This window comes from Saccopteryx leptura, chromosome 6 (genome assembly GCF_036850995.1).
Source record: "Saccopteryx leptura isolate mSacLep1 chromosome 6, mSacLep1_pri_phased_curated, whole genome shotgun sequence".
NCBI classification, from domain to species: Eukaryota; Metazoa; Chordata; class Mammalia; order Chiroptera; family Emballonuridae; genus Saccopteryx; species Saccopteryx leptura.
The window spans coordinates 161,829,927-161,855,961 of record NC_089508.1 but is presented as its reverse complement, the minus strand read 5'-3'; the positions used below and the strand labels follow the sequence as shown (position 1 = coordinate 161,855,961).

The 26,035-nt window shown below is 50.0% G+C and overlaps 2 protein-coding genes and 1 long non-coding RNA gene across 7 annotated transcripts in view; 1 reads left to right on the top strand and 2 right to left on the bottom strand.

Annotated features, from left to right (window-relative positions):
- The window catches only part of CXXC5 (CXXC finger protein 5), a 35,421-nt gene extending 31,520 nt beyond the window's left edge, over positions 1–3,901 (bottom strand). Inside the window, exon 1 of one of the 4 annotated variants that reach the window (XM_066344617.1) lies at positions 3,819–3,901. The gene's annotated coding sequence lies outside the window, so the exon portion shown is untranslated. Of the gene's footprint in view, positions 1–929; positions 1,154–1,932; positions 2,023–2,095; positions 2,626–3,818 lie in introns of those variants that run through there. The other 3 variants (XM_066344614.1, XM_066344615.1, XM_066344618.1) reach the window with 3 other exon arrangements.
- On the top strand, positions 2,751–24,697 carry LOC136377613 (uncharacterized). 2 transcript variants are annotated; one of them, XR_010746335.1, is made up of 4 exons: positions 2,751–3,069; positions 4,730–4,911; positions 13,681–13,753; positions 24,313–24,697. It is a non-coding gene; the product is annotated as an uncharacterized lncRNA (long non-coding RNA). The 2 variants fall into 2 exon arrangements; XR_010746334.1 differs by lacking the exon at positions 13,681–13,753 and having other exon boundaries at positions 2,763–3,069.
- The window catches only part of UBE2D2 (ubiquitin conjugating enzyme E2 D2), a 68,100-nt gene continuing 64,205 nt past the window's right edge, over positions 22,141–26,035 (bottom strand). Inside the window, exon 7 of the mRNA XM_066344623.1 lies at positions 22,141–23,863. Within this exon, the coding sequence (XP_066200720.1) occupies positions 23,818–23,863 (46 nt within the window). The 3' untranslated portion in view covers positions 22,141–23,817. The remainder of the gene's footprint in view (positions 23,864–26,035) is intronic.

The window sequence follows — 26,035 nt, the reverse complement described above, 5'->3', positions numbered from 1 at the left end:
GGAGAGAGAACAATTTCCGTTCTGGGAGGGGGGTGACAGCTGCAGAGTGAGCCACTACCCCCCTCCAGCTCTTGCTTGAGTCTCATCCAGGGAAACTGCTAAATCAACACTACGCAATAGTAAGTAACGCCGGCCTCAGTCTCTCCGCAGCGCTCTGAAAAGGGGATTTGGGAGGCGGTTTTGGGTCCCAGTTTCTGGATTTCCCATGGCGGTTGAAACCCAAGGTACGGGGTCTTTAGAGAGGGTGTTCAGGGCAAGCTGAGGCCAATATAACTCCTAAAAACGTCTAATTTAAATGCTTCTCAGTCGCACAGAGAGCACCCCCCGCCCCCGCGGGCCGGGGCAGCAGAGGTGGCGCCGGGCGTTCAAACAGCGCTCCAAACAAGCCCGCAGCGACCGCGCACGCAGCCCCCGCCAGGCGGCCCCAGCAGAAAACTTGAAAGGGACTCTGCCGGCCGCCCTGGGGCAGCTCCGGCGGGGGCAAGGGCGGAACCATCACACACGCCCCCCTCCCCAGCGCTTCCTGCGCAAATGCGGGGCGGGGGGGGCTGGGCCGGCCACAAAACTGAACAGCACACGCGGCGCGGGGAAAGATGGACGTCAAGAGCCCGGTTTGCCCCCCCCCGCAGCTCCCCCAATCCGAAGACTCGACTCTCAGACCACCCAGGGTCCAGGGGGCAAAGTAGGGCGCGGCTGCCAACCCTGTCGCATAAGACAAGAGAGAGCGGGTCTTTCCGGATGAGTCTCACTAACCCCCCCAAATCTGCCGGTGCCTCCTTGAAGCCCATGGCACCGGCCCAACTCCGCGCACCCCTTCCGATTCCTGAGAGGAAAAAAAAATGCGATCTTGCCCCTCACTGGGCGCTTCAGCTCTCTGACAGACCCCGGAGGCTCCCTCTTCCCCCCACTTAAAAACTAGGGTCACTCACTTTCTGTCGATCCTACAAATAAACAAAGCCAGGCGCACCCCGCGCTCTCCGCCGGAAAGCAGCCCATTCCGGGCGAGGACAACTTCCCCCAGCCAGAAAATTAACACATTCTTCACGCCGTGGTTCAGCCCCTCACTCTGGGGAACCCAAGAGGAGGGGGTTTCGGGGCCGAACTTCATGGGTAAATGTGGGGCCATAACCGCGAGGCGGGCGCCTGGGACACCCGCCTCCCACAGCTCCGCAGCGAGAGGAACACCCCCATTCTCCCTCCCTGGCTTTGCGCGCTGCTTGGCCACGCGGGGCTCGGGAGATAGACTGAACCCCCCCCCTCCCCCAGCCCCAAGGCTGGAAGGGAGAGAGAGGCCGTGGGGCGCGGTGAGTGGGGGGGGGGGGGACGGACGGACGACGACGTGATAGTTTGACGGAAAAAAAGGTCAAACTTGATCAGCCCGCCAGGCACCCTGCAGGCAGCTGGGGAGAGGAGCGGGAGGGGGAAGTGTGGCCGCCGCCCGTTCCGAGTGGAGAGGGAGACTCAGCCACGCGTGGTCCAGGGCACTCAGAGCAGTTACCGTCGCCCCCAAAACGCAGGGCTGCGAGTGGGGCCTGACGGGGGGGGGGTGCGCGCCGGGGATCTCCAATCAGCCGCCCCCGCAGGCGGAGCGCCCGCCCAACACTGGGAGGTAAGGACCCCGGCTCCCGCCACCCCGACGTCCTCCAACTATAGAGTACTTGCGAAGAGGAAGGTACCTCGCTGGGAGAGCCCCAGCCCCAGTCGACGGCGTCCAACCCGCAGTCCCCGACCCTAAAACCCCTCTTTTTGTCTGAACTCAGTGATCTGCGACCGCGCCGACTGCGGCTTGGGGAGGCTTGGGTACAGCAGCGGCCACCGAGCGATCACAGGCGCTAGGGCTCCCAGACTCTAGGGCTCCGGGGCTCAGGCTGCGGATGTCCCCCGCCCCTCCCAAACACGGACCCCTCCTTCCCTGTCTCTGGCTCTCCGCACCTGAACTTCGGGGGAGCCCGCGCCGCCAAACTTTCCGCCGACTTGCAGCGAACTCCGGCCCCGGCTGCGTACCGGGCCCCGGGGGAGGAGAGGGAGGTAGGCGGGGAAGGGGAGGGGGCCGGCCTCCGGGGGGGTCGGGGGAGGGCCGTGGCCCGACACCTACCCGCTCTCTGAGTCGTCCAAGCCGCCACCACCGCCGCCGCCGCGAGGACGAGGGGGAGGGGCGGGGCGGTGAGCTGCGCTCCGCTCTGGGCACCGCCGCCGCGGTGCGCTCCGCTCCAGCCTCGCCGTCCGCCGTGCCCAGGTCCGGAGCCGGAGTCACGCCGCCTTGGCTAGCCCGAGGCGGGGAGGGGGGGAGCCTGCAGCACCTGCCCCTCCTCCCCCTCCCCGCGGTCCAAATTAAAAAACAACGAAAAGCAACTAATCACCCCGTAGCAGAGCACGGCGCGGCGGGCGGAGGGCGCAGCGTGAGGCGCCCGGACTCAGCAGGCGGCGCGCATGGCTGGGCGCGGGCTGGGCAGGTCTGGGACGCGGGGCCCGGCTTCAGGGGGTAAGGTTTGGCCGCTCTTCTCGCTAGGCTTGGGCGCCTGCTCTTGCTGCCGCCGCCGCCGCCGCCTCTGCTGCCGCCAGTGCCGCCGCCTCTACATCCACGCTCAGGCTCCGCCACCTCTACCGCCGCCGCCGCCGCCGCCGCCGCCGCGCGCCCGCCCGGGCAGGAGCTCTGAACGCTGCCCGGGGGCTGCCGGCAAAACCCGGACCGGACTCGCCACTCCCTCCCTCCCCCCCCCCCCCCCACCTCGGCTCCCCTCCCTTCTCCCTCCGCCTCCCTCCCAGCAAAGCTCTGGCCACTTTGACGCCGCAGGCTTTGAGGCCGGAGCCGCAGCAGCCACTGCGCCTCGAGCTCCCCGCGCTCTGACGACGTCGGCCCAGACTCAGCTCCCCAGCGCGCCCCCGTCTTCACCTCGTTTCCCACAACTTTACGAAAAATAAGAGGACCTCCTCGGTTTTGTGAGGGGTGCTTAGGCTTGGACACCCACCATACGTTGAAAAACGCCATCCCTCTGCCCCTTCCATCTTCAGCAGGCCGCGAAGCTACCAGGACCAATAGGGAGGTTTTGACCGCGCCCCTCAGCTCAGGTGCGTGTAGGTCCCGTATCCCCTAGCGGAGGGCTCTTGGAGCTAGACGGGGGTTGAGAGACCCCACTTTTCCAGGGCGCTGTCCCTGACTGGTTGGGCGCTGATTCCCCGGGAGAAAAGGGGCGGAGATTCCTGTCCCCATTTCCCAGATGGAAAAACTGATCCAAGAAAAGGCGTTTTGCGTCCTAGGCCGCCGCCAACCTAAGCCCTGAGTTCCGGGTCTAAGCACTCACATTGTGGTACTCTGGAACCGTGGCCTAGGAACTCCAAGCCTGCAATGGTGCCTAGTTTAAAACAGCGCTCAGCAGACACTGGTTGAAAGAGATAACAAAAGCCTAGAGGGTACAGATTTTAGGCCGGCATATCCTTGCCCTCTGTGCCCCTTCCATGTGCCCAGCTTGGGCTAATGATATGGCAGAATTCCTTTTTCGCCATCTCAGAGACCCACAGAGTAAACCCCAGGCTCCTATAATCCCAAACTGCAAATAGTCCCAAAGCGGAAAGTTTCAGCAATTCTGTGGAATTCGTGGGGGTGAGTTTGTGTTTCTTCCGCTGGGCAGAGAAACACAGACCACAGACCCTTGGGGAGTAGGGAGCAGAGCAGTTGGGGAAATCTGCCTAGAGTTAAACAGTTGCAGCCCTAGATCGATTGGGGCCCAGATAACAGGGAGTTAACTGGCAACTCGGGTGCCTCCAGCCTCAGGCCCTGCTCCGTGTGGCCTCAGTGGAGAAGCGAAACCAGCTCCCACCTCGTTGCTTCCTCTCCTCTGTGCAGCCTGCCGATCTCCCAGGAGGCAGTGGAGGGCCTTGAGGTCCAGGTTTCTAAGGGCGCAGTCTTCTAAATTTGGCCTTGGGACCATGACCTAGCTAGGGGGTGGGGGAGTGAGGGACATGTCAAAGGACAGAGTTCACCTGAAATGTGTTTGTTGCCTCTCTACCCCTGACCTCCTATGCCACAGGAAGTGGCCCCTCCCCAAACTGTGGCCATTTCTTCTCTTCGTTTCACAAATGCTACGAAGTGTTTTCTCTTAACTATATTCAAGGAATGGCTCCCTAGGGGAGGTATTTAGCCTTTCCTCTCCTCCCTAGCACCCATCCTCAAAGTCAACCCAAGCAAACACTATGTGAGTGAAAACGAGGCACTTGCTCTGGGAACAGTTTTAAGGCAAATGAACACCTCTAGCCTGACCAGGCGGTGGCACAGTGGATAGAGCGTCGGACTGGGATGCAGAGGACCCAGGTTCGAGACCCCGAGCTCGCCAGCTTGAGCGCGGGCTCATCTGGTTTGAGCAAGGCTCACCAGCTTGAGCCCAAGGTCACTTGGTCTGCTTTAGCCCCCCCCCCCCCCATCAAGGCACACGAGAAATCAATCAATGAACAACTAAGGAACCGCAACAAAGAATTGATGCTTCTCATCTCTCTCCCTTCCTGTCTGTCCCTCTCTCTTACTCTCTGTCTCTGCCACAAAAAAATAAAATAAAATAAAATAAATGAACACCTCTACATCATTACCCATAAATGGCTTAAAGACATTCTAGGCCCCACCCTGAGCGTCAGGTATCATGTTGGCACTGACCATACAAAGAAAAAGGAAGGAGGGTCCCAGGTCTAGATGCTCCAGGATCTTCAAACACTTAGCCCATCCTCATCTACCTTTTAGGGAAGCTGAGGCACAGACTGTGAGGAGACACCTGTTGCCCAAGAGTTAGCAGCAGGCCTCAGAGGACTAGGACCCAAGAAATGAAGCTCAATCCTGCAGAGTTCCTGAAGCTGAAGATCAATGCAACATCAAGTCTGCACACATAAAGGAAGCTTCATGCTGGCATCCACGAGGGAGGATGGGTAAGTAATAGTTTCCACCTTAGGGAATTACTATTAAATATCCACATTTTTTTGGAGACTTCTGCCCCCAACTCATAAAAGCAAAGCCAAGGGGCTGCAGACTGCAATGAAGATAACGTGATCCCCAATGGAAGAGGGGTGTTGGCATATGCCTGGCCCAGTTTAGAGGATGGATCTAGGAGTCTTCCCTTGCTCCTGGAAATTAAGAATTAGAGGGAGATCCAGACCCTCCCCTATCCAACCCAGATAGGAACCAGAGGGGAGAGGGGCAGAATTGTCTACATGGAAAATGCTACATGAACAGAAAATGTCATGTGCGGACCATCCACACAGAATGTGCCACCCTAACAAATGAGACAAGTGTGGGACACCCAGGCAGGACTGGGTATGAGGTCTGGCCTTGGGGAAAACCAACCCCACCCCAGCCCCCTTCCATAAGAAGTGAAGCCACCCTGGTTCACTATTTCCCTACTTTCCCCCTGCCTCCAAAGAGGAATATTTAAATTTCGCATTGCTATTTAATCAGTTTAGATTCAGGAAGCAAGTTCCTTAAGTGTCCAGCTCCTTTGGGGGAAAGAAAGACCCATCTTTTAAGTAGAAGTATGTCAGTCCAGTATTCTGCATTCTGCTCTCCTGGATCCTTGTTATAATATCCACGGCAGGTGCCCTGGCTGGATAGCTTGGTTGCTTAAGGCATCATCTCAATGCACAGAGGTTGCTGGTTTGATCCCTGGTCAGGGTACATACAGGGACAGAATGATGTTCGTGTCTCTCTCTAAATCAACAAATAAAATTATGGATATGGATATATATATATATATATATATATATATATATATATATACACACATATATATATCCATGGCTGGCATTTATGAAGACATTACCCTTGACACAGAGCATTGTGCTAAATATCTCATTTACTCTTTACATCAGCCCAAGCAGTAGTATCATCCCCATTTTTCAGATGAGGAAACTAAAGTGAGACTGGCACTAAAGTTCTAACCTCTGAGATTTGCTGTCCTACTGAGGCTTCTCACATACAGCTCTGCTTTAGGGTTCCCCTGCTTCACATCCTGTAGTGATTTCTCAGAACCCAGACAACTCAGCCCAAGCCCCTTCCCCAACTGGGCCTGGCTTTCCCCAACCAGCCCTATGCGTCCCTGCAGTCCCTGGGCCCTGCTGACCAACACTAGTGGTTCCTGCAGACACCCAAAAATTCCCCCAGGTTTCCAAGGCTTTGCATGCTCCCTCTGCCCAGAAGGGCCTTAAGCAAGCTCAGCCCATGAAATTCTTACTGAAGATCTATAGCACAAGTCACCTCCACTGGGAACCCCTGACTCTCAGCCTCAGTTTGGCCCATAGCTATGGGGCCATTACTAGCCTTTGTGCAAATTTGGAAAAATCACCTGCTTTGGGCAGATCTAGGTATCCCTTTTGGCAGCAGGTCATGGACTTTCAGTCTTCCTAACCTCCTTTGCCAGGGGCCTCCTTGCAGTGCATGCGCTGAATAACTGCACTCTGTGGCTAGGCTTTGGGTCCCCTCATCAGTTCTCTCTCATAGCCACAGTGACCACACTGCACAAAAATAGCTTTTATTTGCTCATTTGTCTCCCGGTCCCCTCACGACCACCACCCATGAAACTTCTTTGAGGGTAAGGGAAGATCCTCTACCTGCCCTGAGCCTGAAGCCTGGGCACTAAGTAGATACCACTAATAATTGTGGCCAACATCTTTCTGAGCACTTACTATATGTCAGGCACCACATTAATTGCTCTCTGTGCATATGCTTATTTAATCATCAGGCTCTGACACCTGCTCAAGGTTAGAAAGTAGCAAAACCAAGATTTAAATCCATGCCTTGTCTGCCCTGGGATCTACCTTTTCCATGGCAGCTATTTATCAGCTAATGTCTGTCATTGATTAAACATCCAATGACTGGGAAATGGCTGCATGGAGAGAAGGTAGGAGTTACGGTCTCCAATAAAGATGGCCAAGACTGAGCCTGGCCTCATAATGTCAACCCTTCTTGGGCCTGGTCCCCCTCTACTCCCCTGCCCCATTATGTATGGGATAGGAATAGGATCATTTGGAGCCCTGACTCTGGACAGTCTTCAGGGGTGGGTCACACTGAACTGTATGACCTCAATCAAAATCCCAGGGCAGGCTAGGAGTGCAGACATGGGCAGGGGAAGAGATACAGGCCCAGGCCTTTGTAGTCTCAGCCTTCACATATGGGCCATTGGTCCTTAGACCACCCCACCCCTGTCCCCATGACCTTTGAAAGGACAGCAGAGCTGTGAAACTAGAGGGGAAAATTAGAAAAGCCAGGTCTGGTGCAGTGGATAAAGCGTAGACCTGGAATGCTTAGGTCGTTGGTTCAAAACCCTGGGCTTGCCTGGTCAAGGCACATATGGGAGTTGATGCTTCTTGCTTCTCCCCACCTTCTCTCTCTCTCTCTCTCTCTCCTCTATAAAATAAATAAAATCTTAGCCTGACCAGGCGGTGGCGCAGTGGATAGAGCGTCGGACTGGGATGCAGAGGACCCCGGTTTGAGACCCTGAGGTCGCCAGCTTGAGCGCGGGCTCATCTGGTTTGAGCAAAAAGCTCACCAGCTTGGACCCAAGGTCGCTGGCTCGAGCAAGGGGTTACTCAGTCTGCTGAAGGCCCGCGGTCAAGGAACATATGAGAAAGCAATCAGTGAACAACTAAGGTCTCGCAACGAAAAACTGATGATTGATGCTTCTCATCTCTCTCTGCTCCTGTCTGTCCTTATCTATTCCTCTCTCTGACTCTCTCTCTGTCCCTGTAAATAAATAAAATAAAATAAAATAAATAAAATCTTAAAAAAAAAGAGAAGCCAGGTTTGTCTCTTAGGAGGCCAAGGCTCGGCCCTCCCTGAGGAGTCAGTTTGGTGGCCCCAAGCCTGGCCCTGAGCTGTGTAAACAGGGGGGAAGGGAGGGGAGATGAGGGGTACTCCAGTTCCAGAACAAAATGACTGGGTGAGGCTGGGAGGGAGCAGAAACCAGGCCAACACACACACTTACACTCTGCATTTCCCCTTCCCAGGCACAGCTACACACATGCCACAACCAGACATAGCCCCCTTCTCTGCCAGGCACAGGGAACTAACTCAGCCTATACCCACATACAGTGGGGAAGGGGAGAGGGGAGGGGACATTTTGAGGGGGCACAGTCTGCCTCTGACAGTAACTTGATTTTTTTAGGCACGATCATGGTTCAACTGTCTCTCTTACAGAAGTGGGACTGCTGTTCCCAGAGGCCAAAGCTGTGGCTCCAGGGTCCTGCCCCCTCCCTGTCAGGAGGAGGCTGTAGGTACATGAATGGGCCTGGGCGGTGGTACAGTGTCCCAAACCTGGAGGCCCCAGACCAGGCGCAAAGGGGAGGGGGGGGGGGCTTGGGCATCCAGAAGCCAGCCTGGCCTGAAAGTGCCCAGCCCAAGATCTGCAGGCTAGGGTGGGGTGGTATGGGGAGGCATGCTGAGGGTGGAGGGGTGGGGCTCAGCTTCCCCTCAGAGACTGGGTCCCAGAAGGCAGGGAAGGGTGGTAAATGCCCATCACACTGTGACTTTTGAAAACAGTACTGAGCTTCTCTACAGACCAGGGGACCCAACCAACCAGCCCCTACTTTGCCTTCCCCTTCAGATTCCTGAGAATGGGGTGCTCAGACAGTGCCTGGGGGTGGGCCCAGAACGAACTGCTCTTTGAACTGGCGGGACTGGTTCTGTGTCTAGCCGCCTGGGAAGTCACGGGTTGCCTGCCAGGCCTGGGAGGAGGGAGGCCTCAGGAAGGGGCCCCTCGTAAATCGTTAACTCCCACAGCTGCCGCCTCCACTGCCACCACTGCCTGTCCCCTCGTGCCCCACCCCCAGTCACGACTCTGGCCCTCACAGGGCCCACCCCAAGGCCAGAAGTCAGAGGTTAAAGGTGAGAGCCAGAAATCCCAGCACCTGGGCAAGTCTCTGCCCCAACTATGAGGAGATGGGGAGGGGTGGGTTCCAGGAAGGAGTCTACAGGGAAGGCATTTCTAAGTTCAAAGCTTCTCACCCTAGTCTGCCCTCCAGCCTTCCTGCTGCAGCCCTAATCTTTGTCTCTTCGGGAAGAGGGTCAGGAGGTCTGGGGGGGCCTCCTAGGGCAGTCTCTGGGCAAGTCCCAACCCCATCAGACCTTTATTCACCTCGGGGAGATAATTATGCCAGTCCCACCCCCTCCACCTCGAGGAGTGTCACCAGGACTAGATAATGAATGGGTTGAGCAAAAGAATTAGATACAGGTCAGAACTGGGATAGGACCCTCAGCATTGCTCCAACCCTGCTTCTTGGTGCTGGGGTCCCCCAAGGGAAATAACAAAGGCTGCCTTACTGGAGGCATTGTGCTAAGTAAACCCTCAGTAATCTGTTTAGCAACAGCATTCCCATTTTGCAAATAAGGAAACTGAGGCTCTGATCTTAGAAGTGACTTACCCAGGCTGTGGCAGCTGTGCAGCAACAAGGACAGGATTTGAACCAGTTTTGTGTTCTCAAGCTGAATCCTTGCTCAGTATCCTCCAATTCCTAAACTACTGGTGAAGAAATACCCTAAAGGCAAAATGGGCTGGACAATCCCCTACAGCAGGGTGTGTGGGGCTGATACGGAGCTGGGAGGGGAGTATATGTGGGCAGGAGACTGGCCAGGGGCCTAAGACTCTCCAGCAAGGGAGAGTGGAGTAGACGAGATTAGTCAGGCAGACCTTTTGAGTCAATTTGAAGTAGTTTTTTCCCCTTTCCAACACCCCCACCACCCCTCTGGGAGCCCGTCCTCCAGTCTACCTTCCCCTCAGGTCACATACCCCCAGGTGTTACTATAGCAGAGGCTTGGCTGCTGCTCCCCAGACCCCCAGTAAGAATTCTCCTGCCCCAGACAAGCTAATGAGGGAGAACTGATGGTGGTGCTACCACCCTTTTCACTAGGGAGGCATCTCAGAAGCAAGGATACAGGAAAAAAAAACACACACAAAAAAACCTTTTAATCAAGATTGCAGATTCAGAAAAGATTCATAAGTGAAATGATTCCCTGAGGAAATATAAAAAGTTACTTACGGCACGGCTAAATTGGGCATGCTTCAATCAGGGGCTGTTGAGAAATCATTAAGATATATAAGACGCTTTTTTAGATATATGTGAGTTCTGTCAGGAGGGTGGGCCACTGCTCCAGTTAAGAGATCTGGCCCTTGGCCTGACCTGTGGTGGCGCAGTGGATAAAGCGTCGACCTGGAAATGCTGAGGTCTCCGGTTCGAAACCCTGAGCTTGCCTGGTCAAGGCACATATGGGAGTTGATGCTTCCTGCTCCTCCCCCTTCTCTCTCTCTCTCTGTCTCTCTCTCCTTTCTAAAATGAATAAATAAAATAAAATTAAGAGATCTGGCCCTGAGCTGGCTTGGCCTACAGTCACCTCCTCCCACTCAGACCCATGGCTGGGGAAGGAGAGGAAAGTGGGGAGGAACTCTACCTGCCAGTCCCCAGGAGCCACTGTCCCCAGGGACAGGAGACTCCAGGAAGGGAGAGTGGAGTAGAAAAGATTAGGGGTAGGCAAAACTTTTTAGTAAATTTGAAGAAGTTTTTCTCCCTTTCCAACAGCATAATGGGGTGTGTCAGGGCAAGAACTACACACTTCCTCTGTAAAATAAAGAGGGGACCCCCCTTTCATTTCCCCTCATTCATGGGTCAGCTTGAGGAAGTGGGCACCCTGGTTGAACACAGAAAGACCAGACTGCCCTTTCAAACTTGTGTCTAAGAACTTTGCCTTGGTGAAGGAGGTAAGTCATTCCATTTGGTCCTTTCTCCAAGAAACACTGGAGAGATGAACCACTCCGGAGAGTTTTCAAGGATGATCACTAGCTTTTTAGAGAACAGTCTCGCCTCCCCACTGTGGCCACATTCATTTCTCTGGTGTCAAGCATATAATCTGAAGTCTGTTGTAGCCTGTAGCACGGAGGGGGTCTTTCTCTTCCTTGTTTTCCCCATGCCCAGGGCTTTCAGAATAAGGCTAGGACATTAGTAAAAGGTACAGGGTCTCTGCTGAATACTGATCACCCTCCCAATTCTGTGCAATCCTGGGGGCCAGGAGTCCTGGGGTCTGGGATAGGGTCAAGGTCTTATTCATCTCCACGCTTGGTTAAGGTCTGGTCCCCAGTTGCTGTTAAATAAATGTTTACCAAAGAGGAGGGGAAAAAAATCAGGAACATCTTAGCAATCTGTCCCATGTGAGTGTGTGTGGAGAAGGGAAATAGGCCAGAGCCTCATCAGGGTACTGTAGTGGCAGTGCCTGGACCCCTTCTCTTAGGTCCATCTGCCTGTTTAGCCCCTCCATCAAATCAAGTAAGGCAAGAAACTCGAGCTGGATGGTGGTGGCCACGCTGCCTTATGGGTGACCTGAATTCGATCCTGGCCAGGCTGAGGCACTATTTTAAACCCCAGCCCCAAGCTGCCCTCTCAGCCAGCCTGGTCCATCTCTGGTTTCAAAGCTACTGCCCACCTCCCAGCTACTTCCTCCTCCCTACCCTGGGACCCCCTAGGCTGCTGCTAGGTTCAGTGTATCTTGGGGCAATGCTATTGTCTGTGGACCTTAGTGTTATCAACTGGCACCAGTGCCCTTCTCCATTCCCTCAGCTTTGCCCATTTAGGTACCCTCATCCCTCTATCCACAGAGGGACCCATTGACCTGTATTCCGAATGAATCTCCCCTAAGCATGAGGGTTCTCTTCTCTTGGAATGACCGCTCATCCTGGCCACAGAACCTAAAATGTTGTGCCCTGACTCTGCAGGGGCCAGAGCATATAGGCTAGAATAGGGCAGAGAGGAGGAAAGGAAGTTAGACATAAGTAGGGACTTCCCAAGCAATGAGATTGTACACTGGCGATTTTCCTCACCTCAATGCCTGCCTGCCTGCCTGCCGGGGCAGGAAGAGGAAGATGACCCCAGAGGGAGTCTCACTCAAGGGCTTCTGGATAGGGGACTCGGGCACCATTTAGCCAGCCCACAGTGCCTTCCTCCCCTTCTTGGAGGGGACAACTTGGCACTCAGGTGGCCCAGCTGTCAGTTGGCTGAGCCTGCTGGACTTGTGTCCACAATCCTTCTCCTACTTTGGGCAGTAGCCCCCACTGGCTTTGAGGCCTGTCAGCCCCACCCCCCAGCCCAACACCAGTACAGAGGAAGGCAGCAGACATTTGCCAGGTCACCAAGGAAAGTGAGGAACCTGATCATCCATGCTGGTTTCCCCCATCTCAAGCTGGCTTGACAGAAGGCCATCCAGGCAACCCGAGTACCCCCCATGACCACACCCACTCCCTTGCCCCCATGCTGTGTAGTCCAGCAGTGAGCTGTTGGCACCAAACCTGGCACAGCTGAGTAGGTGACACCAACAGCCTTGCCATACAAGCAAGCATGGTTCCCTCCAACCTGGCAGTTGGGGCTATAGGAGCTGAGGTGAACTGCTGGCCTCCAACCTCCTGGGCCTGAGAGAGCTGGGAACAAGGCTGTTTTGGAAACCTCTCCACAGAGAGGACCTTGGGCGTTCCCATAGGGTCCTGGCCGCACCTTCCAACTCAGGAGGCTAGTACTCAGGTTAGACCAGTGGTTCTCAACTCTGGCTGATTTTGCCTCATAAGAGACACTGGGCCATGTTTGGAGACATTTTTGGTTGTCATAACTGCTGCTACTAGCACCTAATCAAGAGGTCAAGGATGCTGCTCAACATTCTGTAATGCACAGGACAAAGAATTAGAACGGCCCAAAATGTCAATAGTGCGGAGGTTGAAAAACCTTGGGAACTTCTCTGGCCAATCTGGGAGCCTGGGAGGCGGCACACATAGACAGGAGTTGAGGCTTGGCATCCCACACCACAGGCAGAGGGTCTTCCCGCTATTCCAGCTTGAAGGGCCCCTCGTGGCCTGAGGCATGTATGCAGTCTGCCTGCCTGCTCAACTACCAGCCTACCAGCCTCTGGGCTTGTTAGAAAAAGTGTGTCCACAATGGGGACAGGGAAAGGACTGTCAAAACTTTACTTGCCCATGGAGGGGAACTCAGCCATATCCCACCTACCAGGCAGTCTTCAGAACCCTCCCCCTCAAGCAGATTCCAGGCCTATAGAGAAGCACAGGGACTGCCCTGTCCCTCCAGACCCATTCCCAGAGGGCTGGCCCAGCCTGTGGCTAGTTGGAGGTTCTGGCCTCCTCATTTCCCCACCACCTCCCATTTCTATTTAGGAGGCAGCCATGGTGGCTCGGCTCCTGTCTCTGGTTTCCTAGGGAGCTCTGCTGAAGCAGCCCAGCCTCCATGGGTCCATCTGTCAGGGAGGCTGTTCCGCCCCATCGATTGCTGTTCCCATGGGGCTGTGCTGCTTGAGGGACCCAATGTGGCGGCCAGATAGGAGGGAACCACAACGATAGAGAGAGAGTGGGGGCAGCTTGGCAACAGGCAAAGCTGAGGGGGGCTGACACTTCAATGAGAAGGAACAAAGCTAGAAAGGCATGAGAGATGCAGAGGGCTAGGAGGCTGGCTGGCTCGAATGACCTCTGAAGCCAGCTGGTACCCTCAGGACCCAGTTTTGCCTTTGGACACAACAAATTCCCACTTGCAAAGACAACAACAATAAGAGCTGACATTTATTGAGCAGGAACAGTTTCCAGCATGGGACTGGAGGCTTTGTCCACACCTGCTGTCATTTGAGGCATACACTCATCTAAAGCTGGTACTATTATTCTCCTCTGATAGGAGAGGAAGACCAGAGAAGTTGCAACACTTGTCAGCAGCCACAAAGAGGAGCTGGAGATAGATTTGGAAGCAGGTTAGTCTGGCCCAAGCCCCAAACAGCCAGGCCTGGGGGAGGAGGCATGTCTAGCCAGGCAAAAGGCCCTGCCCACCCTCCCCATGGAGCCACCTCCTCCCCTGGGCACTGTGACATCTGCCCCGCTTCCCAGCCCCAGACAGCTGCCCAGAGCCACGTCAGCACTTCCACTGGGGAGCCTGGAAACTGACTCTGGCCCCTGGGCAACAGAGGACTGCGGAGAATGGGGGAAGGGACTACAAGTTCCTGACCAGGTGGCTCTAAGAGACAGTGACCCACTCAGCTGAGCAGGTGAAGGGTCTTGTGACCTTGAGCCATGCTTCGCTAAGCCTCAGTTCTCCCTGCTCATATGAGCATGGGTGGGTGGCAGGGGCTTAAAAGAGGATACAGTAGCATCTTAGGTGGACAGCAAACATTCCCACAGAGCCAGAGTGGTGGGATGAACTAGTTGTGTGATAGTGTGACCTAACTGTATGGTTGTGTGGGGCTGCCCTGGGCAGTCTGTGACCCTCACTGTCCAGGAGATAGTCACTGCAGGGGTGAGGGGTGGGCTGTTGGGCACTGGGGGTGGCTCATAACCATGAGGGAGAGGGTGGGGAGGTGTGTTTGCCTGCCCAGGACAGTACACTGGCTGGCTGAGGCCAGAGATAACCGGAGCCTCCCGGGAAATCATTAGCATCTGTCTGGGCCACAGCAAAGTTGGTGGGCCCTGCACCTCCAATGCAGGAAAAGACCTGCGCCTTGCAGGGGCACCACCTAGGTACCTGCCCCCTCCCCCAGGCAGAGTTCAAACTGGTGTGGCAGCTACATATACCCACCCAGGGAAGGGAGGGCCTGGGTGCAGGGCCACAGGCCAGGCAGGCAGGGTGACCGCACCGTCGAATGCGTCCTGGCGCAGTGTGGGCGCTCCGGTCCACGCTCTGGGCAATCCAGGCCGGCTCTTGGTGGCGCCCGAGCTGGCAGCAGCCCAGGGAGTGTGTGGAAATGACACCACCAGGGCGGCGGAGATCCCCCCTCCTGACATTGGCTGGAAAGTGGAGCAGCTCGTCAGGGACAATCAATGGCGATCGATTGCTGCACGGCTCCACGGACAGTACGGGGGAAGGGCAGTGGGAGCTGAGGTCAAACAACACACCAACCCGCAAAGGGGAACAGCAGCAGTACCGAGGGGTCACACGGACACACAATCTGTACAGGGAAACACCACTATGGGCCACCACAAAGGAGGCATACTTATCACATGGAGTTACACCACACCACACCGTCCAACATGTCATGACACAGTGGGGTCAAACAAATGGTTCTCATGGATACATACAATAGGGTCACATACACAGAAGGATACAGTTGGGTCACTATCAGACAGCCAATTCACAACACAACAGGGCCTGATCCAACAATGGATGGTCCTTCGCTAGACACCCACATCACCAGGTCACAAAATGAGTCATACATTCCACTAGCTGGTCTCAGCCACACAATAGTAGGGAGTTATATACTGTCTGCACAACAAAATAACAACAAAGTAAAAATGTCACACAGCCAAATTATGCATCACCACCACCATCTATCTCAAAGAACATTGTCAAACGAGTATCACACTACAATACAACAGTGCCCCATATTGGCAACACAATGAAATCAAGAGCCCAAGCATACAACAGAGCCATACACTGCAAGCTGTACCCCAGCAAGTAAGACACAGTTACAGCTGTATAACATCCCCCAACATGAAAATAACATAGCACAATAGACAAACTCTGTGGCAAAGGCAAACACAGGGCCAGGCTCAAAACACAGAAGGTCTTAGGATCATTATAAATGGTTTTGACTACCATTATTATATAAATATATATCATACATATACATATAATCTACACACATCTTGGAAACACAACTCAAGTGTCACAAACCCAATTCATGTTGCTGCATTGCACTCACCTACATAGTGGCCACATATTATCACTTCCTCTAATAAAGGGCTACATATACCCTGGGACTTCGGTGGGGAAACCACCCCCAATATCTCACCAGGTGCATAGCTACTAACCCTATGTCCTGCCACTCACAAAGTTGTAGGACACAAAGTACCTCCCACTCAACAGAGATCCAGTTATACAGGGTCCCAGAACCTCCCACATTAACTCAAGGACCATCCCTAATTAGCCACATAAACTGAGGCATTAGTTCTAGAGCCCCCAGAAAACCTTCCCTAGTCCAAATCCAAGGCAGGAAACAGGGCTAGCCCCTGATCTCAGCCATCATGCCCCCCACCCCCATTCCCAGTGGTGCATGTGCATGGGAGCAAGGCCAGATCATTCCTTCAACATGCCCTTACAGGCCACTCCTGTGGTTCCAGTTGGGCTGTAGCCCTCACTTCCTCCAATTAAGGCCTGGGGCTAGGGGCTTCCAGGATCTCTTGAAGCCAGGAAGCTCCCCCTAAAGGTTTCACCTGGAAAAGACTTCCAACATTCCCTAGTTTTGTCTAGTTGTGTGACCTTGGCTAATTCCCCAAACTGTGGGTATCTGGATCCCAAATCCTGCCTGCTGATCCAAGATTCCAACACCCTACCCCATCGTGTGTGTGTGTGTGTGTGTGTGTGTGTGTGTGTGTGTGTGTGTGTGGGCGACCCCTGTGTTTTGGTCGTTCGACCCCCGGCAGGGTCGCGACCCACAGGTTGAGAACCGCTGCTATAGACGATGCTACAAATTATCCATGGCTCATCCTTAACCTTCATTCTTCAAGTAGGTCTGGGAAACAAAATGATGGTTAAGCCAGGCCTCTCTTCACATTACCCCCCCAATTCCCAGGACTGGAGGCAACTCTTCCTACTACTAGCTCCTGGCTTCTATTTACAAGGGTTAGCTGGACTCCCCTTTTCTTCTCCAAGAAAAGCAGATGGACAGACAGAACCTGGGCAAGGACACACAGGCTGGCTAGGCATATCCATCCAAATGCCTACCCATTCTGTTTGTGAATACACTTATAAGCCTTGCCAAGTGGGTCCCAAAGGGGCCAGACAGCCTGCTCTGAACCCCTGGGTGTCCTATGAGCTGGTCCTGCTCTAAGAGATTAAAATACTGGCTTGTACAGGAACCCAGGAAAGATGTCCCACTGTCATACCTACTTCCCTGAACCTATAAGCACCCACAGTCACAAACTTTTCATTTGATAGACATTTTCAACCAAACATTGCCTTTGGGTGGGGGGAGGGCATTTCCTAGATGAGAAAACCAAGCAAAGGAGAAATAAACTAGCCCAAGAATATACAACTGAAAAACCATAGGCCTGTGATTCAAACCCAGACTTGACTCCTGCTCCTCAAAGGTTACACAGCTCATGCTCACACCCATAAGCATAAACACTAAGGAATGTTCATGCTCACGATTCTCTCACAAGTTCCTGCACACATGGGCAGCCCCCTCCTGCACATACGCACAGAGGCAGGCCTACACTCTCCCACGCCTGAGGCCTGTCAGCCACATTCTCCACGGCTCCCTCCCTCAAACACGGACAGAGGCAGGCAGGAGTCCACATCCACATTCCCAGGTTTCCGCCCTGACCCTGACCTCCCCCCCCCCCCCCCCAGAGCACACATTCCTCCTGCTGCAGCCAGATAACCAGCCCCAGGGGGAGGCCTGGGGGAGAGCAAGGCATTCTGGGGGCCAGGCTGCTGACCCTACTCTGGGCTGCCAAAGCCCAACTCTACTGCCTGCATCCGGCACTGCAGGAGCCAGCTTTCCCTGCAGGGGAGCCCCCACAACTCTAGCCAGGCTAGACCCAAGGCTTCCTTCCTTGTTCCAGAGACTTTCTTAGGTCCAGAGCTTCATGCTCCAGAAAGGGCCCCCAGGGGTCTCCCAACTCACCTTTTGGATGTTAAAATCGCTTATAAAGTTAGGAACTAGAGCAGGACCTGGGGAGCCCCCCAAGACTCCTCTCTCCACTCCTAGTCAGCAGGTGAAAGCCTGGGTTCCAGTACCAATAGCCCCAAGGCAGTTTCCCATCTGGGGGTAGTGGTACTTATTTCTCACAGCTCTGCTTGGGGTACAGCCACTTGGCGAACTCAGCAGTTCTGGAGCTATTTGCATATCCAGATGGCCAAGTCTGGAATTTCAAAGAACTCCCCAAGAGGCAGCTGGCTTTTGGGTAGTGGCCCTGGAGGCTCACAGCTGTCAGGCTGGAAGACTAGGGGACCTAGGGCCCCAAAACACAAGATAGACTGAAAAAGACAAGAGAACATTTCCCAGGCTTTATCATCCCTTCTGCTCCTCAGGTCCCCAGGTCTCCACCCTCCAGGGTATGAAAAGTCATGATCTGGTTGCCCATAGGAGATGAGCAGGCAAGAAATTGAGCTATTTAGTTGGCTGGGGTAACAAGGACTGCCTGCCTCTGGGGAAGGGCAACAGTGGGCACCAGGCAGAGAGCTGCCAGAAATATGAGATTCTCCTTTTCACATGAAGCAATGGACAGACCTTTGCTCCCATGCAACCTGTAGCCAAGTGTGCAAAGGCCCTGGCCTGGACCCCACTAACCTGTCCACACACAGGGATATGGCTGCTATACCAATGGGGAAGGGGAGAAAGGGGCTACTAGCTGGACACTTCTGGCAAGCCTTGGGCTAGAACACGAAGCTGTTCCCTAACTGTAAGCCTATGATGGAATCTCACTGAACTAGGCACTAGTCCATCTGGTTCTGGATAAACTGTGAACAAAGCCAAACCCAGACAGGCCTCCGCATCCCAACAAAAGCCCCTCTCAGGTTCTATCCAAGCCGATTTACTGACCACCCACCTCATAGTTGTTAGAGCTGTGGGTCACCACTGCCCTCTGCTGGCCACTCAGGCACTAGCATTCACTCCAAGCAAATGTATTTCAGATACATCTCCATCAGAGGGCACAGAAACTTCAACCCATCTGTCATCAAAAGTCAGTCGATGTCCAAGCAGAATAATAAGAATGAACCCAGGGACACTGTGTCAGAGGAGAAATCACTAAGAAATTCAGCCCCCCTCCTCAAGATTTATATCTGAAACTTCAAAAGGAAGTGCCCTTTCTCCAGCTTCACCCTCAAATAGTACTGCCCATAACCTCCCCTCACCCCTTCTCTTATACCCTCTTTGTCCCCAAAGGAGGGCTAGCCTGAAATGACCTGGAGCCATCCTTCCAAAAAGGATGATAAAGCTTAGGTTCCTCTGGCTCTTTGTCACACTGCAGCAGGTGATTTCTGGGTGTCCTCAGAAACAAGGTCAGCTCCCCTCAACTTTTACGGCAACAGCACTCTGTAAGAGCCCACACCTTTCAGAGATGGTAGTGATGCTGACTGAAGGTAGGGGAAATTGCTAAGACCTAACTAGTATTGCCACTTAATTAGCTGGAGTTAAGTCCAGACACCCTTACTGTCAGATAGGTTGCCTAGGTTTTTGCTAACTATCAACCAGGAGATGGTACTGGGTCAGGTTGTATTTTGTCAGCTGTTTCTAAAAACCTCTAAGGAAGCCCCAAGCTTGGGAGTTTCCAAAGCTACCCTAATTTCCTATGGAAATTTCAAAGCTGAGAAGGCTGGCAATTTGGGGAGTGTTGGTCCTGAGGTCAGCAAAACTAAACCCTCCCTACACATACTCACTCTCTAGGGGCCATACAATTTAAGAGTCAGGATTTTTCAGTATTTAGGAAGAAATTCAAATAGAACAAGTTGCTCAATGCAAGGAGAGATTGGTGTCTGGGAAAATGGTGGCTACCACCTCTCATATCCCTAGGTGTCTGAAAAGGAGTGTACAGCACTTTTATACCAATGCTAGCTTTGCTCTTCCCTGGACAGAAGTCACCGGAAGCCTGGCTGGGCACTTAATGGCTTCCTCTTGGCCTTTCCAAACATAATCAACCATTTGCTTTCAGAGTATACTGTAGGGCAATCATGAGCCCTAGCCCTGGAAAAGGCCATTCTACCAATAACAACTTACACAGGAGATTAAAAACAAAAACCCCACTCAATTGAAAATATTCAGCTGCTGTGTTGATGCTAAGATATTCATATGTCTTTATGCTAAGAGGCAGATTACAGTTTGCCTCTAATCAAATGCAGCTCCACAAATAATTCAAAGATGAAAAGTGATCACTTTTAACAAAAATATCTGCCTCAACCTCAACCAGCCCAGGAAGAGTCGCTGAGAAAGGGCAAAGCTGGATGATGATTATGTTATATATTCAACCACTGAGGCCCAAGGCCTAAAGGCTTTAGTAGTCAGTCCCAACCTTTGAACTTTCCCACTTATATTAACTAAGATAAAATTTGGCTACAATGAGGGAATATTATAAATATTAACCCTGACAAAGTGATACCTTGGCTGTTGTCTTATTTCTAAGCTCATCCCACAAATGGCCTGGAAATATTCAGAGGGGTTTAAATACTAACTACTTATGCAAGCCAGAGCTAAGTAAGGTTAGAAAAAAGCTTTAAAGAAAGGCTTTTGTGGGGTAGAAAACTCAGAACCACTTTTCATCTGAGTGCATATACAACATAAGGAAAAACTAAATAGGGAACAGGCTCCAGGAATGTCCCCAAGGAAGTCTATTTTCTCTCCTTAAATGTGTATAAATGTATATCTGGTAGCTTACTACCTTCACAGTCCTTTTCATATTAAAACTCTGCTTTCTCTTATATAACATCTCACCCACCAAAATAACCCATCACTTAAAATAGTGTTCACAAATGGAATCAAACGGAGGTAATGGGTCCTTAACACTGGTGACAGTTTTCTGCAGGGGTAATAGACACTTACTGCTGAGTAGGAAGGGAGAAAAGATATGTTCATAATTCAGAAGACCCAGGAACTAAAGAGAGTTCTTCTACTTATTAAAACCTAGCCACTGGGGTGTTAAGAAGTCCCATACAGCAAACTGAGAAAAACACCTCCCAATTACACCTTAATTGTAAACAAGGGAGAGTTTATAGGCATTCCAACTATAATTTAGAAACAATTTCTCATGCCCTGGCTTTGGGAGCTCAGTAGGGTAGAGTGTCATCCCAGTATGCCAAGGTTGTAGGTTTGATCCCTGGTTAGGGCACATACAAGAATCAACCAGTGAATGCATAAATAAGTGGAACAATAAATCGATGTTTCTCTCCCCCTTCTTCTCCCTCTCTAAAATCAATAAATGAAAAATTTTTAAAGATTTCATTTCTCCAACAATCTGCTAAGGATCAAAATAACTTGAGGCAAAGAATGACTCAAAAAGTGAAATAGTACAGGGGCAGCTAGAAGTAGAAAGATTGCCTCTATTACTATTAGATCAGGGCAGAGAACATGGGTTCCTCTCTGTGACTACCACCATATCCTTCTCTCTACAGACCTTCTGCCACTCCCTGCCCCAACAGCCCTCCTTCCAAACTACCTGAAGTGTACAAACCGGAAGGGCAATACTACCTTTGACCACTGGCCAACGAAAGAGCATGCTAGTATCTGAAATCATGCCGTTTCACCAAAGGAAACTACTCCAACTATAACTTGACCAAGCACTCCACATAATTAAAAAGCAAAGCAAAGGAAACCTATACAATTGACACTCCCTTGTAACCACTGCCTCACCAAGATAATCAGGGTTACTGCAAACAAGCTTTCACGTGTGATAAAGCTTTCACAAGATACTCCTGTGAAAACAATGTGATTCCAGGTGACAACCATCCTGAGTGACACACTTCTTTTTGTGACTGGGAAAGATGGGTCCCTGACTGAGCCTTCATTCTGATCAAGGCATATATATATATACAGACTGGACAAAATATCCTCACACTCAAATGAGCAAGGCCAAACTGCATTCAAGGGTCTAATGCAGGGGTCTCAAACTCGGGCCCGCGGGCCGCATGCGGCCCGCCCACCAATTTTGTGCGGCCTGCAGACTGGCCCGTAGACTAATCCACGAAGTTTGATTAGTCTGCGGGCCGCACAAAATTGGTGGGTGGCCCGCGAGTTTGAGACCCCTGGTAATGTTTGTGACCATGTCCACCCTTTCATTAGGCACCCATACACCATAATAATGGCTTTTACTTAGCACTTAAAAAAATACTTAAGAGCACTTTTGTGAAAATATTTACATTATGACCTAATAAATGATAATGAACGGCTGCTCTCTAAGATGACAAAGAACTGGCTTTCAGGGTCTGTACAACTGACCTATAGTCAATAGGTATAGTTAACAACAAGACAAAAATTGATGAATTCCCACCTGCCCATGATAGTGAGAATACAGGGTTATTTTAGGTTAGAGCTCAATTCTAACTCCTTTCCCCACAACTGTTAATAGTTGAACCTTCTTTGCAAGGTCAAGAATGTTAAAGAAATATTACTAAGCAGTCAGCAGTTATAATGCAATACTCTAATTATTAGAGTTTTCAGGTTATGTAACATTTTAATACCAAGATGGAGGAGTAGTGACACTGAGAGGGAAGACAAGTTGAACAAGTTTAAAACCAAAAGCAGTGGACATTTATTCCTCAATTTTTGTGGAAGAGTGTAAAGATGCATTTGAAAGAACCTAATGGCTAGTGAGCACCAGCCATGGCTTTCAGTCTGGCCTGGTTTACAATTATATTAGGAGAAGAGAAAAAAAAAGGTAACTTGCCTAGTTCACATGAACAATGTTTCAGGCAAACATAGTTGTTCACAAGTTTCAAACTATATTTTACTAGAGTCAAGGGAAGACTTCAAAAAGCCACATACAGTACAATTTAAAATTGAATGAATATCCTGCAATGGTAGTGCAAAGTAATTACGTAGACTCTCCAATACAAGATTGTGCTCATGTTTCCCAGGTTTGGTCCATGTTGCTCTTTAACAATCACAGAAGCTTAACTTACCAAATAGCAATGCCTTTGTTTTCTGTCCTGTGTACCAAAGAAATGTCACTAAGTTTTGGTGAAATGCAGCTTAGTTTCATTGACAAAGCAAATTTCTTATTTAGTTTAACAGTCATGTTCCTGGAATACTGCACATATAAGTTTCATGGAGAAGTTTTAAGCTTATGCCCTTATCTTGTCCAGTAAAATTATTTTCAAGATATACTTTTTACTATGTAAACTGGAACTGTTTCATGGTTTTGAAATGCAACCAGTATAAATGAAAACTTTTCAAGTGTGGGGGAAAAGTCACCACTAATCTCAGCTAGAGAAAGTTCTTAAAAATCAAAAAGCCTATTCACACAAAATTATATGTAATGACTGTAGTAATCAGTTTATTACATAGATTAATCATTCTTGAACGTACCAGCTCCAGAGGAGCAACTGGGTCTTTAAATATACACAAGTATTTCCATCAAATGAATTTTCACCCTTACATCCAGAGAGACCTAAGCAGTTAAAAACATAAGAAAAATAAGAGTATTAGCTATGTATTAACTGAGAAACCACATACAAACCAAAGAATATGGAAGAAAGGGGGTTGCTGAAAGGACAAGGGTTAAAGGGTGGGGAGATGGAAGAGGTGGGAACAAAGCCCATCACACTGTATGTACTAATAGCTCCAGTCCAGTTAATCTTAGACCTTAAAATACAGGATGTGGGTAGATTTTAATCTGGTTGGTCATAACTTTCACCTAAGACGTAGGTCCTTCAGCATAAAATGAATACAGAAACAGCTTCGTGTTCTTCACCTTTCCATATCTGTTTTGAGTTTAAAAGGATTCCACTTAAAAACCATCTCCTACAGGTCAGTGGAGCTTTTTTCTTCCCCATCCAAACACACACCAGACCCACCACCCCTCATCTTGGCATTATCCAAATTTAAGTCAACAAGAAAGTTTTTAGTCTCAAACCTAGGTTACGCCTGGAGAACTGGCTTGTCACACACACACTTCTCTGCTAGGAGGCAATGTTGGTACAGAAGTACAGTATTTCTAGTTTGTTGTTCCAAGTATGTACAACATGTAGCACTGCTGTATCAGGTAAACATGTGCACAGGGGAAGATGAGGCGTGGGCTCATAGAAAGCAGTCAAATGGAAATCAAAAGGACTTTCTCTTTCAGAGTTCCCCTATCTTTATTTGTAGAGGTTATCCAATAATCTCTTTAATTACATCGCATACTTCTGAGTCCATTCCCGAGCTATTCTGTTGTACCTGTACACACAAAGAGAAGCTTAGCTTAATATAGGTGAGGAGTCAGTTAGAAAGCAACATTTCATTCATTATCCCATCTAGTAACTTTTTTTTCCTCTAGTGTTCTTTATTAAAAGTCCATATATACTGCTCACAAAAATTAGGGGATATTTCAAAATGAATATGAAGTGATTAAAAAACACATTTGATTTTTTTAATTAAATAGGAACATCAGAAAAGCAAACAAGTCAAAGAAAGTTGTTTTATTATGTAAATGAGACACAAAACCAACTTTTATTTCATTGGTGAAAATGCACTATACAAAAGGCTGAAAGTACTGGAATATCTGCATGTTACCTGATCCCCTAATTTTTGTGAGCAGTGCAGTAACTTGAGGAAGGGGAAATATACAGTACATTCAAGCAAATCTATCTTTTTACCCTAAATTTCTTTTTTTTTTTCTTTTTTAGGTGAGAGGAGGAAAGACAGTGAGGCAGACTCCTTCCTGCATGCGCCCCAACCAGGATCCACCTGGCAAACCCATCTGGGGCTGATGCTTCGGTACCAAGCTATTTTTAGTGCCTAAGGCTGACATGCTAAAACAACCAAGCTATCTTCAGCGTCCAGGGCTGATGCTTGAACCAAATGAGCCACTGGCTAAGAGAAAGGGAGAGGAAGAGGAAGAGAAGCAGATGGTCTTTTCTCCTGTGTGCCTTGACCAAGGATTGAACCCAGGATGTCCATATGCTGGGTCGATGCTCTATCTACTGAATCACTGGCCTGGGCCCTAAACTTCTCATAAGCATTTATTCAATGACAGTGGGAAAATAGCTATAAAATAAAAAACAACGTGCTGTAAATGCTACTAATAGAGGATTCTAATTAAATTTTAGCATTTCCTGGCGTATTTTATCCTTGATTGATCTTATTTCTAAGAAAGATTTTCAACCCTTATTCATTTATTTAGAGTTCTTTTTTTTTTTTTTTTTTGAAGATTTTATTATTGATTTTACAGGGGGTAAGGGGGACAAGAAGTAGTTGCTTCACTCTAGCTGCTCAATGGTTGCTCCTTGTATGTGCCTCAACCAGGCAAGCACAAGGCCTTGAACTGACAACCTCAGCACTCAAGGTCAACAATCTATCCACTGTGTCACCACAGGTCAGGGTATTTAGAGTTCTTCAAACTACATACGTCTCCATTATATAGTTCTTGGAATCATATACAGTACTAATAAGTGATTAAATTGGTATGATACTTACCTCTGTCTCAATAAAATAACTAGTTCTGGCAGAATATATTTTAGTAATCTGGTTTCTAAAATGAATGAATCTATTGCTCGAGAAGAACATGCTATTAAGTAAAATAATCAGGGCAAAAGATTCTACAATTTTTTTTATTTTAAAAGAAATGTAGCAAGTTCTTCTGAACATTACCACCAAGGCATTCATGTCCACAATTCTAGATATTTGACAAAATAGTTCTCTACTCAAAAAAAAAAAAAAAAAAATTCATTTGAATAAATTCACAAATACAAAAAGAGTTTAGATTAACAAATGGGGGGAAAAAAACAATTACCGTTTCCCATTAATTTTCAATAACCTAATGGACTCTTAATGCTAAATGCTTTGTATGTCAAAAGCCAAGAAGATATAAAACTATTAAAAATAAACTATAGGAAAGTTTTTCTAAACAGGAGTCATATGAAATAATTAAGAGATTAATATTAGTATCATCTACATACTATATAATGATACTTAATGCAAATATTCCTCTTTCCAATCCCCAGGTGAGTATATTAGAACATCTTTTTAAGTGTCTGACTCATATCTACCCTTAATTAAGAAAGATTTGAGTTCCTGTCTGTCCCTGTCTATCCCTCTCTCTGACTCACTCTCTGTCTCTGTAAAATAATAATAATAATAATAAATAAATAAATAAATAAAAACTAAAAGAAAGATTTGAGTCGCCTGATCAGGCGGTGGCATAGTGGACAGAGCATCAGACTAGGAAGCAGAGGACCCAGGTTCAAAACCCCGAGGTTGCTAGCTTGAGTGTGAGCTCATCCAGCTTGAGCGCAAGGTCACCAGCCTGAAGCCTGGGGTCACTAGCTTGAAGCCCAAGGTCACTGGCTTGGGTAAAGGGTTACTTGCTTTGCTATAGCCCCCTGGTCAAGGCACATGAGAATGCAATCA